General features: G+C 37.6%; 1 protein-coding gene across 1 annotated transcript in view; it reads right to left on the bottom strand.

Moving 5' to 3' along the window:
* Positions 1 to 17326, bottom strand: part of CNBD1 (cyclic nucleotide binding domain containing 1) — a 154817-nt gene that overhangs the window by 124236 nt on the left and 13255 nt on the right. The window contains exon 4 of the mRNA XM_070748011.1: positions 10231 to 10389. Coding sequence (XP_070604112.1) covers positions 10231 to 10389 — 159 coding nt within the window. The remainder of the gene's footprint in view (positions 1 to 10230; positions 10390 to 17326) is intronic.

Here is a 17326-nt window from a genome sequence, read left to right as displayed (position 1 = left end):
GGCACATTACTAATTACCAGGGTTGATTCAACATCAAACACATAGAAATATAGGGAAGAATACTTATCTCAGCTATAATGAACTCAGCTATAATGAAATTGACAAAATTATTGTTGCTGTCTAATGTAAAAAAAAGAGAGAAATATTATGCAGAACTTACCCTGCTTAGCTTCTGAATCCAAAGAAGACTAGGAAGGTGCTGCCACCCACATTGCCATCAGTGGTGAATTGCTCCTGGTTTAGACCGATTGCGACAGTGGCAGGAGGCTCCCCACATCCTTACGGGATGCTTTTGCACATGCGCCAAAGCATCACATGTACGTGTGAGCACACACACAAAACAGTAGCAAACTAAGTCAGAACTCACTACTGATTGCCATGAGCCGCTCCGAGTCCTCGGAGAGGGGCGGCATACAAATCTAATAAAACAAACATGATCTATACATTCTGCTTTTAAACTATTGCAGCATGTTTAAACATCAGAGCCAGGGTGGCGCAGCAGGTAGAGTGCTGTACTGCAAGCCACTGAAGCTGACTGTAGATCCGTAGGTCAGCGCTTCAAATCTCATCACCAGCTCACGGTTGACTCAGCCTTCCATCCTTCCAAGGTGGGTAAAATGAGGACCCGGATTGTGGGGGCAATATGCTGGCTCTGTTAAAAAGTGCTATTGCCAACATGTTGTAAGCCGCCCTAAGTCTAAGGAGAAGGGTGGCATAAAAATTAAATAAACAACCAACCAAAACAAACAAATATTTTGAAGAAATTCACAAGCAAAGTTGCCTGTAGTTGTCCTAGTTCTTACTTAAAACCTTCTCCTCAAAAAATCTATCTGGCCATTCTTTAGGATGACATATGCGATTGACTTCTGTTCTCACCCAATAATTAACAGCAATAAAGGAGACATTATATATCTTGAAATGTGGCCAGATATTAATAAAAATCTAGAGTTCATACACACAAAGGAGCTACAAGGTTTTTAAAATTTAACGAAATGATTATTGTAATTATACCAGCCTTCCGTTGTTTCTGGCTTTTGGTGATTGGTTGCAACTCTCACTTGTCCCCCACTATAAAGGGAAAGATATTCACAGCTCAGTCAATTAAATATGGTACAATTCAAAAGAGTCTTATCATAATTACAGAATAATGGGTTACAAAATATTAGCATTGTGGGAATAAAGTACAAAAGGCTCTTTCTGAAGTTTAAATCTCTCTTGTTTTGATTACAAAATAAATGTTTAAACTATTGCTTCGCCTAACAGACAATTTTTTCTAGCTTTTAAATTAAAGATATGTCATTCAATACTTGTGGATCTCTTTGAAATGAATTTTATGCACACAAATTAAAGCAAAAGTCATTGGAATGTCCTGAAATAAAAAAGGTTTGTTTATGCTCTTCACACAGGGCCACATTCTAAGTCTTGGCTGCCAATTCTCTCTGAAATGAGTTGCCCTGAGGTAGAATATCCAGTGGAAAGTGAAAACATTTTGTTCAATTGTTGACATTTAATTTCAGGACTGGCAAGGGAACAGCATCCTTCAAAAATAATTGAAGGCACAGCTAAGCATCCATATCTGTAGAAGTCTAAGTGGAAGACTACCTTCCAACATTATATTTCTAGTGGAAAACTACAGGCCAATCTCCCTCTGCTGCGTCACATGCAAAGTCATGGAATAAATCATAAATCAATCCAATATCCTCCACCTAGAAACTAATAATCTACTTTCAAACAAAAAATTCGCTTTCAGGGGGAAAAAATCATCCTGCAATCTACAACTACTACACTACAAAAACATATGGGCCACAAAACTTGACCAGGACAAATAAATAAATGCAATTTACATAGACTTCTGCAAAGCTTTCAGCTCAGTGGTTCATGAAAACTACTTATAAAACTGAAATTGTATGGTATCTCTGGACCCTACAGATACAAACTCAAAGGGAACCGCTGCAAACTTGACTGCAGAAAATATGACTGAGTGGTTAATGCCTGGAATTCACTACCTGATTCTGTAGATCAGTGATTTTCAACCTTTTTTGAGCCGCGGCACATTTTTTACATTTACGAAACCCTGGGGTACATTGAGCGGGGCGGGGGGGGGGGCTAAAAAACGTTTGGACAAAAAAATTCTCTCTCTCTCTCCCTTCCTTCCTCTTTCTTTCTCTCTCTCCATCCCTCTTTCTTTCTCTTCCTTCCTTCGTCTCATTTTTGCTCTCTTTCTCTCCCTCATTACCTCCCTCTATGTCTTTCTCTCTCCTTCCCTCCCTCTCTTTCTCTCTCTCTCTCTTGCTTTCTTTCTCTCTCTTGCTCTCCCTCTCTTGCTCTCTCTCTTGCTTTCTTTCTCTTGTTCTCTTTCTCTCTCTCTTGCTTTCTTTCTCTCTCTCTTGTTCTCTTTCTCGCTCACTCACTCTTTCTCTCTCTCTCTTTCTTTCTTTCTCTTGCTTTCTCTCTCTCTCTCTTGCTTTCTTTCTCTCTCTGAGCTTCACGACACACCTGACCATGTCTCGCGGCACACTAGTGTGCCACGGCATACTGGTTGAAAAACACTGCTGTAGATTCATCACCAAAGCCCCAAAATTTTACCCTCAAACGGTCCACTGTTGATCTCACCCAATTCCTAAGAGATCAGTAAGGGAAGTGCATAAGTGCACTGTTCTATGATGTTGAACAAGAAATATTGAAGATCATGGTTGGGAGGACGAAGAGACCTGCAAGATTTTTATAATTACATAACCATCAAGTTAAATTTGCAGTTATATATCTCCACTGTAGAGCAGAAATGTTTAGGAGCATTTTTTTAAATATATCATTCATTAAGTGTTGTACCTCATGATTCTTGACAAATGTAGCCTTTTCTTTTATGTACACTGAGAGCATGTGCAACCAAGACAAATTCCTTGTGTGTCCAATCACACTTGGCCAATAAAGAATTCTATTCTATTTTATTCATGTTTTTTTTAATTAGTTTAATATTTTACTTTGTCATTAATCCTATGGTTTCTCACAATCATAATCACTATTTTTGTAAGCCAGTATAAGAACACATTGGATTACTGTATTTTTGGAGTATAAGATGCACCTTAGTTTTGGATGAGGAAAACAAGGAAAAAAAGCTTCTGCCTCCCAGCAATTTGCCAAACAGCAAACACTTCAGATGATATAAACTGTTTGCTATTTATTTCTGTGCAGGTGTGCCTGACCCATAGAAATAGCAGCAATAAAGTATATTAAGTATACAGAGGAACCTCGACATATGAGCAGCTCTACTTACGAGCTACTCGAGATAAGAGCTGGGAGGGGAGCGACATTTTTGTTCGCCTCCCGAGCTCACATTCGGGATACGAGCGCCAAGGAGCTCTCTGCTGAATCCGGAACGCTAACTTCCGCGTTCGGATTCAGCAGACAGCTTCGAAGCAGCGCGCGTGTTTTAAAACGTGGCAGCCGGCCTGGGGGGCTCGGAGGGAAGCCCCCGAGCCCCCCAGGCCGGCTGCAACCTTTTAACACACGCGCGCTGCTTCGCAGCTGTCTGCTGAATCCGAACGCGGAAGTTAGCGTTCCGGATTCAGCAGAGAGCTGCGAAGCGGCGCGTGTGTTTTAAAACGTCACAGCCGTCCTGGGGGGCTTCCCCCCGAGCCCCCCAGGCCGGCTGCAACCTTTTAACACACGTGCGCTGCTTCGCAGCTGTCTCTGAACGCTAACTTCCGCGTTCGGCGGCAGCGGTTTTTTTTGTTGTTGCACGGATTAATTGACTTTACATTGTTTCCTATGGGAAACAATGTTTCGTCATACGAGTGTTCCGACTTACGAGCCTCCTTCCGGAACCAATTAGTCTCGTAAGTCGGGGTTCTACTGTATACCAATATACTAAGTAATTGATATAAAATATATAAAGAATAAAGAATGGTAAACTGCTGAAATGTAAGCCTAAAAACCTCAACCAATGTTAAACATGTTGGTAAATTTTGTTTATTTTAATTGTTTAAGAAAGTTTATCTTTTTTCAAAAAGAAAAAAGAAAAAAAGAAATAGCACAGAATTGGAGAAATGTACATTAGGGCAGTATATTAATCCCAGAAAGTTTTCTTAAATGTAATTACACTAATTCCTCCCAATTATTTAAATAGATCTACTGCAAACATGACTAAGTGTGGGTTTAAGTCAGCTGCCTTATCTTAATACTAAAACAGAATTGTTACATTTCAGATTATACTTTTACACATCTTTAAAATTGATGTGGCTTTCTGGAAGTATTCTCTCCTATTTAAAAGAAGATACAATAGCACTGGGTCTCTTCAGATCAAGGATTTATTTTTAAAAAGCTTCTTCATTTTGTTAAGTTAATAATAAATCAGTCTTTAAAAATAAGTCTAATAATTCGAACATTCTATAGACATTTATAGTTATTTTCTTACCTCCTTGCAGCAAAAAACAAATAGCTGGTTTCAGCCCAGTGTGATACCTCCAGCAATTTGCCTCCATGCAGCTTAAGTTTCACTTTCAATTTAGCATGTGGGCCTGCCGGCAATTTCAATCAATCAGCTGAGCGTTGGGAGGCAGATAATCAGTGGTTTGTGCTAAGCAGGCTCTGCTTTTGTTTTCTACGAGGAGGTAAATTGCTGGCAGGTAGAAATCAAAAAGTGCAGGGTGGATGGGTGGGATACATTCGTTTTATAGGATGCACCCAAGTTTTCACCCTCTTTTGGGGGTGAAAAAGTGTGTCTTATACTCCGAATATGGTAGTTACAAAGCAAAGCAACAAAAATCCCAAATAAGCAAAGAAATATAAATATGGGTCTGGGAGAAGCTAGATATAAGAATGGCTATTTCCCACCTCAAAACTGGTATTATGTTATTCTTATTGATAATGGTCTAATATTGAACTTTTGCTTAGATTTTTAATTCAGATCCTCCCATGGATCCAGCTAAAATCAATATTGCTTGCTGTTTTTCTGTAGAATTGCTTTCTTGAAATAATAATGAAAGCAGGAGAGTTCAGTTTAGAAATATGTACTATCCTGCAAAATTATACTTTATGTCTCAGATGAAAAACATGTAACTTGAAAACTTCATGTTTACAGATTCTTCTAAATATATTACCAGTTGTTTTGTTGTCGTTTCCTTTGGAGAAGGGGCAAGATCAAACAGAACAACCATTGACATGATTTCCTGCCCTGGCATCAATTTTTTTTTAAAAATTAACATATCTAATACATTTTTTAAAAGCAAACAGACAACCCTCAACCATTTAGTAACTAAAAGAATAAGTAGAATTAAAATTCATTTCATATGAATGAGTAATTTCCTAAAGAAGGAAAAGGTTTTCTAATGAAATAATTTCTAATGAAATTTGAAAATGTTGGCAAACATCTATAAAAACCTTAATTTAACATTCTCATCTATTTGAGTTTTACACATCTTTCACTCAGGATGGATCATTCATATCTGCCATTTACATCTTTGTAAGGACTTTGTCTGGGGGGGGGGCGATCCCAAAAATATTCAAATTGATAAATCTGTTAATCTTTCATTTTTCCACAATTGGATTTGTTTAAATATATTTTTTAAAATTTATTTAGAGAAAGAAAGGGAAAAAAACAGTTTAATTCTCAGTTGATATGGGGCAAACATTAAATGATCATGGCTCACCTTAACTACCATGGGGTTCACAATGATGAGATAACAAATTTACACATCGTACCTGTTCATTTAGATGTAATTGTTCATTTAACTCAGAAAAAGCAGAAGGAGGAAATTCTAGAGCAGTTATGACAAACCTTTTTTTCCTCAGGTGCTGAAAGAGCATGCGCAGGTGCTATCGCAAATGCACGAGTGCCCACACCCATAATTCAATGCCTAGGTAGGGCAAAAACAGCTTCCCCTGGCACCCGTAGGCACACTGGAGGCTGGAAACAGCTTGTTTCCCAACTTCTGGTGGGTCCAATAGGCTCGTGTTCTGACCTCTCCAGGCTCCAAAAGCTTCCCTGGAACCATGGAAGGATAAAAATCCTCCCCCATCCCCCCGGAGGCTCTCTGAAAGCAAAAACCGCCTTCCCAGAGCCTCTGTGTGAGGCAAAAATCAGCTGGACGGCACACACATGTATGTTGGAGTAGAACTAGGGTAACGGCTCGAGCGCCAGCAATCAGTTCAGATGGTATACACTGTTTTCTATGTATTTCTGTGCAGGTGTGCCTGACCCATAGAAATAGCACCAATTTAGTATTTGTTTGTTTGTTGGTTGGTTGGTTGGTTGGTTGGTTGGTTTATTATTTATTTAATTAATTAATTAATTAATTTTATTTACTTACTTACTTACTTACTTACTTACTTACTTACTTACTTACTTACTTACTTATTCGATTTTTATGCCACCCTCTTCCTTAGACTCAGGGTGGCTTACAACATGTTAGCAATAGCACTTTTTTTTAACAGAGTCAGCATATTGCCCCCACAATCCGGGTCTTCATTTTACCCCCCTTGGAAGGATGGAAGGCTGAGTCAACCTTGAGCCGGTGATGAGATTTGAACCGCTGACCTACAGATCTACAGTCAGCTTCAGTGGTCTGCAGTACAGCACTATATCTGCTGCGCCACCCCGGCTTAAGTATATACCAATATACTATGTAATTGATATACAATATATAAAGAGGAAAGAATGGTGAACTGCTGAAATGTAAGCCTAAAAACCTGAAATAATGTTAAACATGTTGGTTAATTTTGTTTATTTTAATTGTTTACGGAAGTTTATCTTTTTTGAAAAAGAAAAAAGAATTGGAGAAATGTACATTAGGGCAGTATATTAATCCCAGAATGTTTTCTTAATTGTAATCACACTAATTCCTCCCAATTATTTAAATAGATTACTGCAAACAATGACTAAGTGAGGGCATGCCATAGCTTTGCCCTCACTGTTCTAGAGTGTTCGATCCTAGGTAGAGGCAGATGTAAGGGCCTCCTGCTTGGTTAGGGGGTTGAATCAGATGGCCTGCAAGGTCATTTTAACTCTGTTAATCTGTGAAAGTGTTATTCTTCTCAGAAAAGAAACTGGTAAGTGGATTTCATCAGAAGTATCCCCACTGGATGTGCTAACTGCGTTTTGTTTTGTTTTTTTGTTTTTTTTTAATGTTGCTCATTCACATTGAAGCATTTGGAGGTAACACCTTTTGAATTCATTGGAGTAAAAAAATATAAATGTTTCTTTACTCAACAAAAAACATAATGCTCTTTAATTTCACCATAATCCCTAAAGGAAAAACTTGTTAATTGGTAGAACCAGGGTTTAAAAAATTGTGTTCCAGATTTTAACCTCCTTGGACCAGATTCTTTGACAGATAGATAAGGAAGGATTTTGTAATTCCTGATGTGCTGAAAGCTGAAACTATTTTTTCACACCTAGGTATGAGCTCATCTCTACATGAAAAGGGAAAAGGTTTAAAGTACAGCTTTGATTTATTTCAAGCAACTGACATAGAGCCAAACCTCCTTCCTTTAAATAATCTTAAACTATTTCTTCATAGCTGCAGTTTTCAAAATTAATTGAGGATGTTTATATATTTCTCTACAATGTTTCAAAAACATAACAAATGTGGAGAAACATTTCCTATGATTGCCTTTGTTAAACACAACTATTTGGTTGCAAATTATTATTTCTCATTAATAAACTCGCTGAAAGTCTGTAAGTTTACCTCACTTTATTCTTATTCCTAAATCATTCTTGCTTGCTTTAAAATATTGTAATCTGCCCATCACTTTTAATTATTCTAGGGTGGTGATACTATAAAAAAATGCAGAATAATAAAAAGAAGAGATACAAGATAACATATCAGCCTTTGAACAGCTATAAGATTAAAAGGCACTAAGTTTATAAAAATCCAGAGGAGGAAAAAAACTAATAAAATAATTGTGGTGGATGCAATAAAGAACTGTAATAGCCATCAGACCAGGTTTGTGGCCAATTAATACCACAATTCAAGCACATTATATGCAAACCCACTTTATCCTACAATCCCAGATCCAATATTTGTCAATATTGCCTGGCTCTAAACTTCATGTTAAGCAAGGCAGCCTTGAAAAACATTACAACATTTTAGACTTGCTTATTCAATTAAGCAATAAAAAAAATGTACTTCATTACTTAAGTTTAATTACTGTACTTTCTCAAATATACTGACTATATTAGACAGACATGATTAGGTGTCTTCTATTCCAGAAGCTCCTCAGAGTGTTCAGCAAGAAAAGCAAATGAATGAAACAAATTAGTTTGGACCAACTTCCAACTGAGATTGTAATAAAGAAGAGTCAAAATGGCTACAGCCTAAACATATTCAGCCATGGTACAGTGAATATGAGTCCCATGGTAAATTGAAACCACCCAAGGAATCATAAGGTGACTAACTACAATATACCAGAAGGGAGAGAATGTACAGTAGGTGGCTGCAATCCCAAAAATAGGTTATTATGAATTTCCTAAAAGAGTTGTTTTTCTCATCCATTGACAGCTAAAGACCATGCATATCTTGCTCGATGTGTTCCTGGAACATTTGTTGCTACTTTAAGAGCCATAACCTCAGGAGAGCATTGAATTGTGAAGTTAGTCAAACCGTCTTCTCTTTAAATCTAAGAAGAGTTACTTCTGAAAGCTCCATATTCAGTCCACTTAGATACTGATTCATGGAAAGAATCTTAAAATGTATTTTAGCTAATAAACTGGATGATAAGATAATTAAACAATGAACACAAGCAGTCCTTAACTTACAATAAAAAAAACAAACCAACATTTCCATTATTTTGCAAGATAATTTGCTTCATTTTATTATCTTTCTTGCCACATTTGTTAAGAGAATCACTGCAGTAAAAAAGTGAATCAGGTTTCCCAATTGCCTTTGCTATATATACTGTATATAACAAACAAAGCACTAAAGGAGGCATGGAATACACAGAATGTCCTGTGCTTATCAACAGGAAAAATATAGAATGTGTTCCCAGTTTTTCAAATTTCTCAGTGTAGTTCCGCTCTAAATCCTTTCATGTACTTGTCAGTCGAGGATATTGAACCATCACTTTGAATAATATATGGTAAACATACAACTACACAGCCATGGCTTGCATGAGTAATCCTTGGATCATCTAACAGCAATGAAGAAGTATGTTTATAAAACATGGCTCTCCAACCTTGGTAACTTTAAGACTTGTGGACTTCAACTCCCAGAATTGCAAAGCAAAGCTGGCTGAGGAATTCTGGGAGTTGAAGTCCACAAGTCTTAAAATTGCCAAGGTTGGAGACCCCTGTTATAAAACACCAAAATTCAAATTGAAATTCAAATTTTGAATTAAATACTTTGAAGGCTAGGGGGGAATTTTTATGAGGAAAGAGGAACGTTTTCCTATTGTTCTGATATCCAATTTCAGAATGTTTAATTTGTATGGTCCACAGATGGGTTATAGTGTTGATCTCAGAGATAAATTGTTTTTTATACATTAAAAGATTATTGACCACCACAAGGGGTATGCTATTAATAAAGAGATACTGAAAGTTCTACAATAAAAGGTCACAGATCTTTGTGGTATCTTTGTAAAATGTCTTAAGCTAGTTAATCATAAAGCATATACCAGTATTAAAAGCATGTCAAAAATCACATTGGCTTTATAATCTTTTTACAGTATATGGATTAACTACTTTTAAGCATCTAACATCACAATATTCAATATTAGTATAGAAAGTATATAACATTATTATTTATTATTATTTATTAGATTTGTATTACAATAATGGCTTGCATTAGCCAGCCTTGAATCGAAGTGAATTGAAGTGAAGTGGCATGTTGTAAATTCAGTTATCTTACGATTTATATCGTATAAGTCTTCAGAGAGGGGTGGCATACAAATCTAATAAATGAATGAATGAATGAATGAATGAATGAATGAATGAATGAATGAATGAATGAATGAATGATATAGCTAATATGCTAATATACTTTTTATGTTAGCTAATTAATACCAACACAAGATCTCTACTGCAAAGATGCAAGTTACCTTTCAAGATAAATTATCTAGGTATGTTATATATAACCATTTAAAATTGTGAAATTAGCATATAGCCATAAAAATAAATTTTCATAAAGTTTATATAGCAAGTTTATATTATAACTAATAATGTATTTTGAAAAATAGTTGCTTCTATGTATCCTAAAAAACAAGTCATAGAAATCTCTGAATAAATTTGATACTTACAGTTTCTTGAGTATTTTTATTAAATTCTGAAAACTCTCTCGGGATTTTGGAAAGCCAGGCTGCAACCTATCGGTACTTTTCATCTTATTCAAATAGAAATTTATATTGTGAACACCTTCAGCAGTTACAGCATCGGTGCAGAAATTACAGGAATGTACCCTGCAGACAAGAAGACAAAAAGAGAATGCTACTATTAAAGCATACATCCTTGAGCTTCCAGGGAATAAAATGCGATTTAATAAAAAATAAGCATCTTTGGGACATCATTTCCCTCAAGTTGAGATTAGTCTGCCCCTGACCCTACTGGCATATAGAAAATTTAGATTCCCCGCCACCCAACAGGCTTGAGGGAATCACAGAGAAATGAGAAGTCTGTATTGTATGTAGGAGAAGGGATTGCTCTCCCTCATTATTTTTACTCTGATTTTATTTGTTATTTATTTATTTATTTTAATAGAGTTGAAAGGGACCCTGCAGGTCATCAAGTCTAACCCTCTGCTCAAGCAGGAAATCCTACACCTCCCCAGCCAGATGACAGTCCAATCTCCTTTTGAAAATGTCCAGACTTGGAGCATTCACAACCTCCATTGGTTAATCGCTTTCACCGTCAGGAAGTTCTTCCGTATTTCCAGGTTGAATGTCTCCTTGGTCAGCTTCCATCCGTTGTTCCTTGTCTGGCCTTGTGGTGCTCTGGAAAATAGTGTAACCCCCCTCCTCTCTGTGGCAACCCCTCAAGTACGTGTATACTGCTATCATGTCCCCCCTGCCCCTTCTTTTCACTAGGCTATCCATGCCCAGTTCCAGCAACCTCACTTCATATGTCTTGGTTTCTAGTCCCCTTAACATTTTGGTTGCTCTTTTCCAGAGTTTCTATATTTCTTTTGAAGTGTGGTGACCAGAACTGAATGCAATATCCCAGCAATTGTGCATTCAGCAGCTGAATGCAATACTACTGCAATTATGTATGAATGTCTTTAACTCTTATTTAATTCATTCAACTGGCTGTTAATGTATGCCAACTGGAGTCATATCTGTGAGATGGGCAGCAGCTGTCTATTATTAGTGATGGGCGAACCCAACGGTATTCGGATTCGGCAAGTTTGGACGAACCTTACATAAAGTTCAGCCGAACCCAAACCGAACCCAAACTCAAACTCCGAACGCTACGTGACGTCAAAGCTCCACACCCGGAATCCCATCGTTTTTTATTTTTATGGATTTTTAATTTTTATTTATTTTTATTTTTACGAAAAAGGACACTGCAGCAGCGCTGCAAGCAAAGGGAGGTCCTTTCACGTAAAAATAAACATGTTTATTTTTACGAGGTGGTCACGGAGACGTCACTTCCTGGCTTTCGGTGTGGAGGCTGGGGGAGTGGGGGCGGGGGATTCCCCTCTGCCTGCCACCGCACCCCTCTCCTTTGACATCGGAAGGAGGATGGGCGTGCGCTGTGTGTGTGGGGAGCATTTCTCTGTTGGCAAGTTTCTCGGCATGTTAAAGCCACCACCGAGGTGGTCCCCACCGAGAAGCTTGCCACCGTCTTACTTTCCCAATGGAGAAATGCTGCCCACGCACACCGTGCGTGCCCATCCTCCTTCCGCCGTCAAAGGGGAGGGTGGGTGGCAGGCAGAGGGGAAACCCCCACTCCCCCAGCCTCCCCATGATGGGATTCCGGGGGTGGGGCTTCCTGGCCAGCCGAAGCGACCAAACACTGAACACGCCCCTGAACTTTGCCCGAAGTTTCAAAAAAAATTGGGTTCATGTTCGGCATACTGAACACCACAAAATTCAGTACGGACCCAAATTGTGCAAGTTCAGTTCGCCCATCACTATCTATTATATATCAAATGGATGGATGGATAGATAGATAGATAGATAGATAGATAGATAGATAGATAGATAGATAGATAGATAGATAGCCCACAAACTCTGATATCTATGATAAATTATGGGTTACTAAGAAATTTAATTCATAATTTAAAACAAAATTATAAGCGGTACCTGCCAGTTTTGATAACTGACTATTAGGGTTTTTTTTAAAGTGCAGCATAATTTGCTAAATAAGAGGCATCAAATGTATTTCTAACTTCCTAGGTTTACATGATTAATCACTCTTTAAAACAGAAGGCGGACTTTGGAATCAGCAGGCCTTTGGCATGTTCTGGTCTATCAGATATTTGCGTCTGATGTTTGAAACCCGGTCCGCCTTTTGTTCTTCAAGACTTGCTAGTGGAAGTAAGAAAAGTATTTTCTACTTGAATTATTTTTTCAAAACTGCTCTGCAAAGGTAGAAAGAAAAATGATAGTAATCCCTATAACAAATATTTATATATCTCCTTTATAGCATATGGCTTTAAGATTAATATGTGTATTCTCATTAGTTGTTTGCTCAATTTACTTGTAAGCAAAATTATTCTGGAAAAGCTTTATTTTTTATTTAAAAGTAGTATTTGAAAAACAATATTTTATTCAATAGCCTTCAAAAACAAAGAGGCTGACTTTCTGTGTACAATATTCCAGACAGTTTCTCTTTATAAACATTGGCTTAAATCAAAGTTTAAATGATACATTCCCATGAAGGAAATTTCATATTGTTACATGATAATCTCCTTCCAAAGGATCTCGGGTTTGCTAAATAATATTGAGCAGCATGTTTTTGGGCAATTATATACATTTCCTCTGCTTTTCTCAAAAATATAAAAGTATAAAAAGAAGTCTACAATTATGCTGTCAAATCTATCAAAATTATCTCTCTGGGAAATGAACACTATTAAATCTGAGCTGATTGTGACTGTCTCCTGTCCATTTCATTTTGCTGTAAAAGACTTCTAATAATTAAAAAAAATGCCTACATGAATAAAATTTCAACATAAAACTGCTTTTGTAGAAGAATTGACATATATGAATAACTTTAAGTCTCAATTAGATTGTTGGGGTCAATATGTTGACTCTGTAAACCGCTTAGAGAGGGCTGTATATCACTGTGATGCGGTATATAAGTCTAAATGCTACTGCTATTGCTCCTTAAGAAGTAAAAATTAAGGGATTCCCAACAGATGGAGTGAATAGAAAGGGCTTGTGAAAAACAGGGGAACAAAATGAATGCAAGAATGTTCAGAGTGATACCACATATTGTTTAGCAAAATGTCTCATTTTCAGAGTCTAATAATGCACTTCATTTAAATGAACTAGGAAATACAGTGGTACCTCTACCATAGTTCCCTCTAAGCTGAGCAGTGAGCAATGGCTCACTTAAAAATCATCATCAACTCAGAGTTTTTCAAACCTGCCCAGAAGCCAAGAGGGAAAGAGTGAGAGGGAAAGAGTGCCGCCCAGTCCCAAAGGGACTGCCACTCAGACACTATACCTTTCCGCCCACCCCCCCCCCAAAAAATTAGAGGGAACACTGACCTCTACCTATGAACGCCTCTACTTAAGAACTTTTCTAGATAAGAACCAGGTGTTCAAGATTTTTTTGCCTCTACTTAAGAACCATTTTCTACTTAAGAATCCAAGCCTGGAAAAATTTCCCAGGAAATTTGAGAGTGACATGTTTCCTGCCATTCCCCCTGGGTTTCTCTCTCTGGCCAGTGTATGGGAGGCAGCCTCGCGCCAGGTGTATGGGATGCGCGTGCTCCTCTTCGCCACCTCAGAGTCCCTCTTTTTTTTTAAAGCCTTAAAGTTTTGGATTTCTTTGATTCCCCTCACTTCACCTTCTTCCTTCAGCAGCGACTGTCCTCCCCCTCTTTTTCCTCCTCCTTTCCCCACCCAAATTCCAAGCTTTTATTTCTTTCCTAATGGATTTGCACGCATTATTTGCTTTTACATTGATTCCAATGGGAAAAATTGCTTCTACTTACAAACATTTCTGCTTAAGAACCTGGTCACAGAATGAATTAAGTTCTTAAGCAGAGGTACCACTGTATCTTCTTGTAATATGCATTGGCCTGATTAATGCCTAACACGTCTATATCTCAGAATTGTGTAAGGAAAAATAATGGGGTGTTGGGATGGGATGGAGTGATGTCCAAATAGGAGAAGTTTTCAGTAGTATACAAGGGCTTTATGCTATGTATGACACTGAAATGTGAAATTTAAAAGATATAAAAAAATAATGACAATAATAATAAATAATGTATTAAATTCTCATGAAGATTTTTCAATAGCTTTTCCAATGCATATACCTCTGGACATAAAAATAATCTATTAGGCAAATTTTAGCCAGCCAAGAACAAAATTGGCATATTGATATTTCTATAATTATGTACATGTGACAAGATGCCATGGCTCAATCAGCTGGCAAGTAAACATGGTATTATTTTGTGGTTGTTGATGATGGAAGTTGTAAATAGAAGATGTTATACATACTTTTTGAAAAACAGAAACATTTTCAGACACTTTCACAGGTAAGGGGGCTGCCGTTGTGCTAATGAGGGAAGGAGGAAACTGGAAATTTTAAAAGCAACTTCCATGAAGGAGAAAAAAAATGTGTTTAGTAATACTAAAATTAATTTTGGGAACCGATTGTGGAGCCACAATATATATTTGCCATATATTTCTTACCTTCTTGATATTGTTTTAGTGATAAAACATTAAATAGTCCTGCCTGTCGGCGGCTACTTCAGCTTCAACCACAACAACACAAGAGCACAAAACAGATTTAAACTTAATATTAACCGCTCCAAACCTGACTGTAAAAGATATGACTTCAGTAACTGAGTTGTCGAAGCGTGGAACTCATTACCGGACTCCATAGTGTCATCCCCAAACCCCCAACACTTTACCCTTAGATTATCTACAGTTGACCTATCCAGATTCCTAAGAGGTCAGTAAGGGGCGAGTACGAGTGCCCTAGAGTGCCTTCCGTCCCCTGTCCTATTGCTCTCCTATGCCTTTCTTCTATTCCTATATCTCTTCTTCTATTCTTTCATTGATATGTTCTATTACTATACCTTCTTTTCTATTGTTTCTTAGATATATTTTACTATGAGTATCTCCTCTATAACCTTCATCATGTATTTTACTATGTGTATATAGATATATACCCACTAAAACCCTAATTGTGTATTGGACAAAATATATAAATATATAAATATATAAATATATAAATATATAAATATATAAATATATAAATATATAAATATATAAATATATAAATATATAAATATATAAACATATAAATATATAAATATATAAATAAACAAACAAATAAATAAACAAACAAATAAATAAATACATAAATACAGTACATAAATAAATAAACAAACAAACAAATAAATAACTATCGTTTTAATATCTACAATATATTAGATTCTGTATTAGAATCCAGTACAGTTAACTTGGTTGCAGAAATAGAGAATGCATTTATTTTTATTTCATTTATTGAATTGACTCCCTCTCAGAATAACTCCCTATAAAACCATATAAACCACATAAAAATGGGGTTGGGTTGCTGGGGATTCTCAGGGATTTTGGAGAACCAACCTCTATTCAATTTCAATTCAATTTATTAGATTTGTATGCCGCCCCTCTCCGAAGACTCAGGGTGGCCAGCTAAGAATCTCTAGCTAAGAATCTATGCAGTTAGGAGAACCCCCAAATCCAACTCCTGGCTGGCCTCACCCACCCCACCCCTCCCAGAAGTCCCCACGTGTCCCATTTTGGATGAAGGTAAGTGCAGGGCCTGCACAGAGGCTTGGGAAGAGTGAAAAACAGGCCTACCAGAAGTTCAGGAAGGCCAGAAATGGGCCCATTTCCAGACTCCAGGGGGCCTGCAGAGTCTGGGGAGGCCATTTTCATCCTCTCAGAGACTTGAGAAAAGCCTCAGGAGTCTGAGGAGGGCAAAAATGCTCCCCCTCCCACCATGCTGTAGGAGGCCGACTAGGCCACACCCACCATGGCCACACCCACCCAACCAACAGGCAGAGAACCCTTTGCTAAATTTTTTGAAGCCCACCTCTATGTAAAAGATACAATACTTTAGTAAAATGGAAGTGAAGTAAAGAAAGCAAAGGTAGTTTGTTTTAACTTATTGAGTTAAAAAATGGAACAGGCTTCAAGGCCCTAACCATGGGTTGCATTCTGAGACCCTGAGCCAGATCTTTAAATCCTTCCAAAGGCCAGGAGATACTTAAATAAACAAAGGCAGCTTTGTTCCGCTAAAGACTTACTGGCTTAGTGGAAGGACGAGGCAAGACTTCTGATATGGAGCCTGGTGAGATTTGGAGATGGTCCACTGAAGAATGTAGAACAAGGGCAGTGATGGGAATACTTAATAGTTTTTTTATTGTCCTTCCTTCTCTAGCACCTTAGTATGATCCTTAATTACTTTTAAAATAGAAAATAATAGTATGTTTAATAATTTTAATCATTACCTAGAACTGAACTTTTATAGCAATTAAAGAAAATTGAGCTACTTGCCTAATCTGTTATCATACTGAACCTTGTGGGTTCAGTACAAAACCTGAAAGTGTTACTGTGCCCCTCAACAAATAATGCTGTCTATCATTTGTCCTTTTTGTGGCTTTTCAAATAATGTGACTTAAACAACTGAAAAATAGTCCAAGCACCTATTTGAAAACTTATCTTGGTTGGTAAGCCACTCCCACCCAGTCACATGACCTTTAAGCCACCCCGGTCACACGATTGTCAAGCCACTCCCACCTGGTCACATATTTGGCAAGCTACCCCTACCCGGCCACATGATCATCAAGCCACACCCACACAATAAGCCATGCCCACAGTATGGTAGTAAAATTTTTTGCAACCATTCACTGAACAAGGGCAAACAGGAGACATTATTTTTCAGTTCAAATGGCTTACAAAGGAAGTTGAAGAGAGTGAAACAAAAATTCTTCTACTATCCTAAGGGAGAAGGCCAGCTGCCCCGTATAATTAACCCCCTGCTTAAGTCTAAGTGGAAACAAAGCAAGTCGGGCTGTGAGCACCAATGCCTGTCGTTTGCACAAGAGGGACTTGTTCAAGCACATGCGTTCCAGCTCACCACTCACACAGTCCAATTGTAAATAAACCACAGCCTGGTATTGACCCAAGACCCACGGATTAGCTATCCCTGTCCTAGAGAGATAGTTAATTT

Source organism: Erythrolamprus reginae, chromosome 3 (assembly GCF_031021105.1).
Source record: "Erythrolamprus reginae isolate rEryReg1 chromosome 3, rEryReg1.hap1, whole genome shotgun sequence".
Classification (NCBI taxonomy): Eukaryota; Metazoa; Chordata; class Lepidosauria; order Squamata; family Dipsadidae; genus Erythrolamprus; species Erythrolamprus reginae.
The sequence above is the reverse complement of the archived record's forward strand: the minus strand, read 5'-3'. Positions and strand labels throughout refer to the sequence as shown.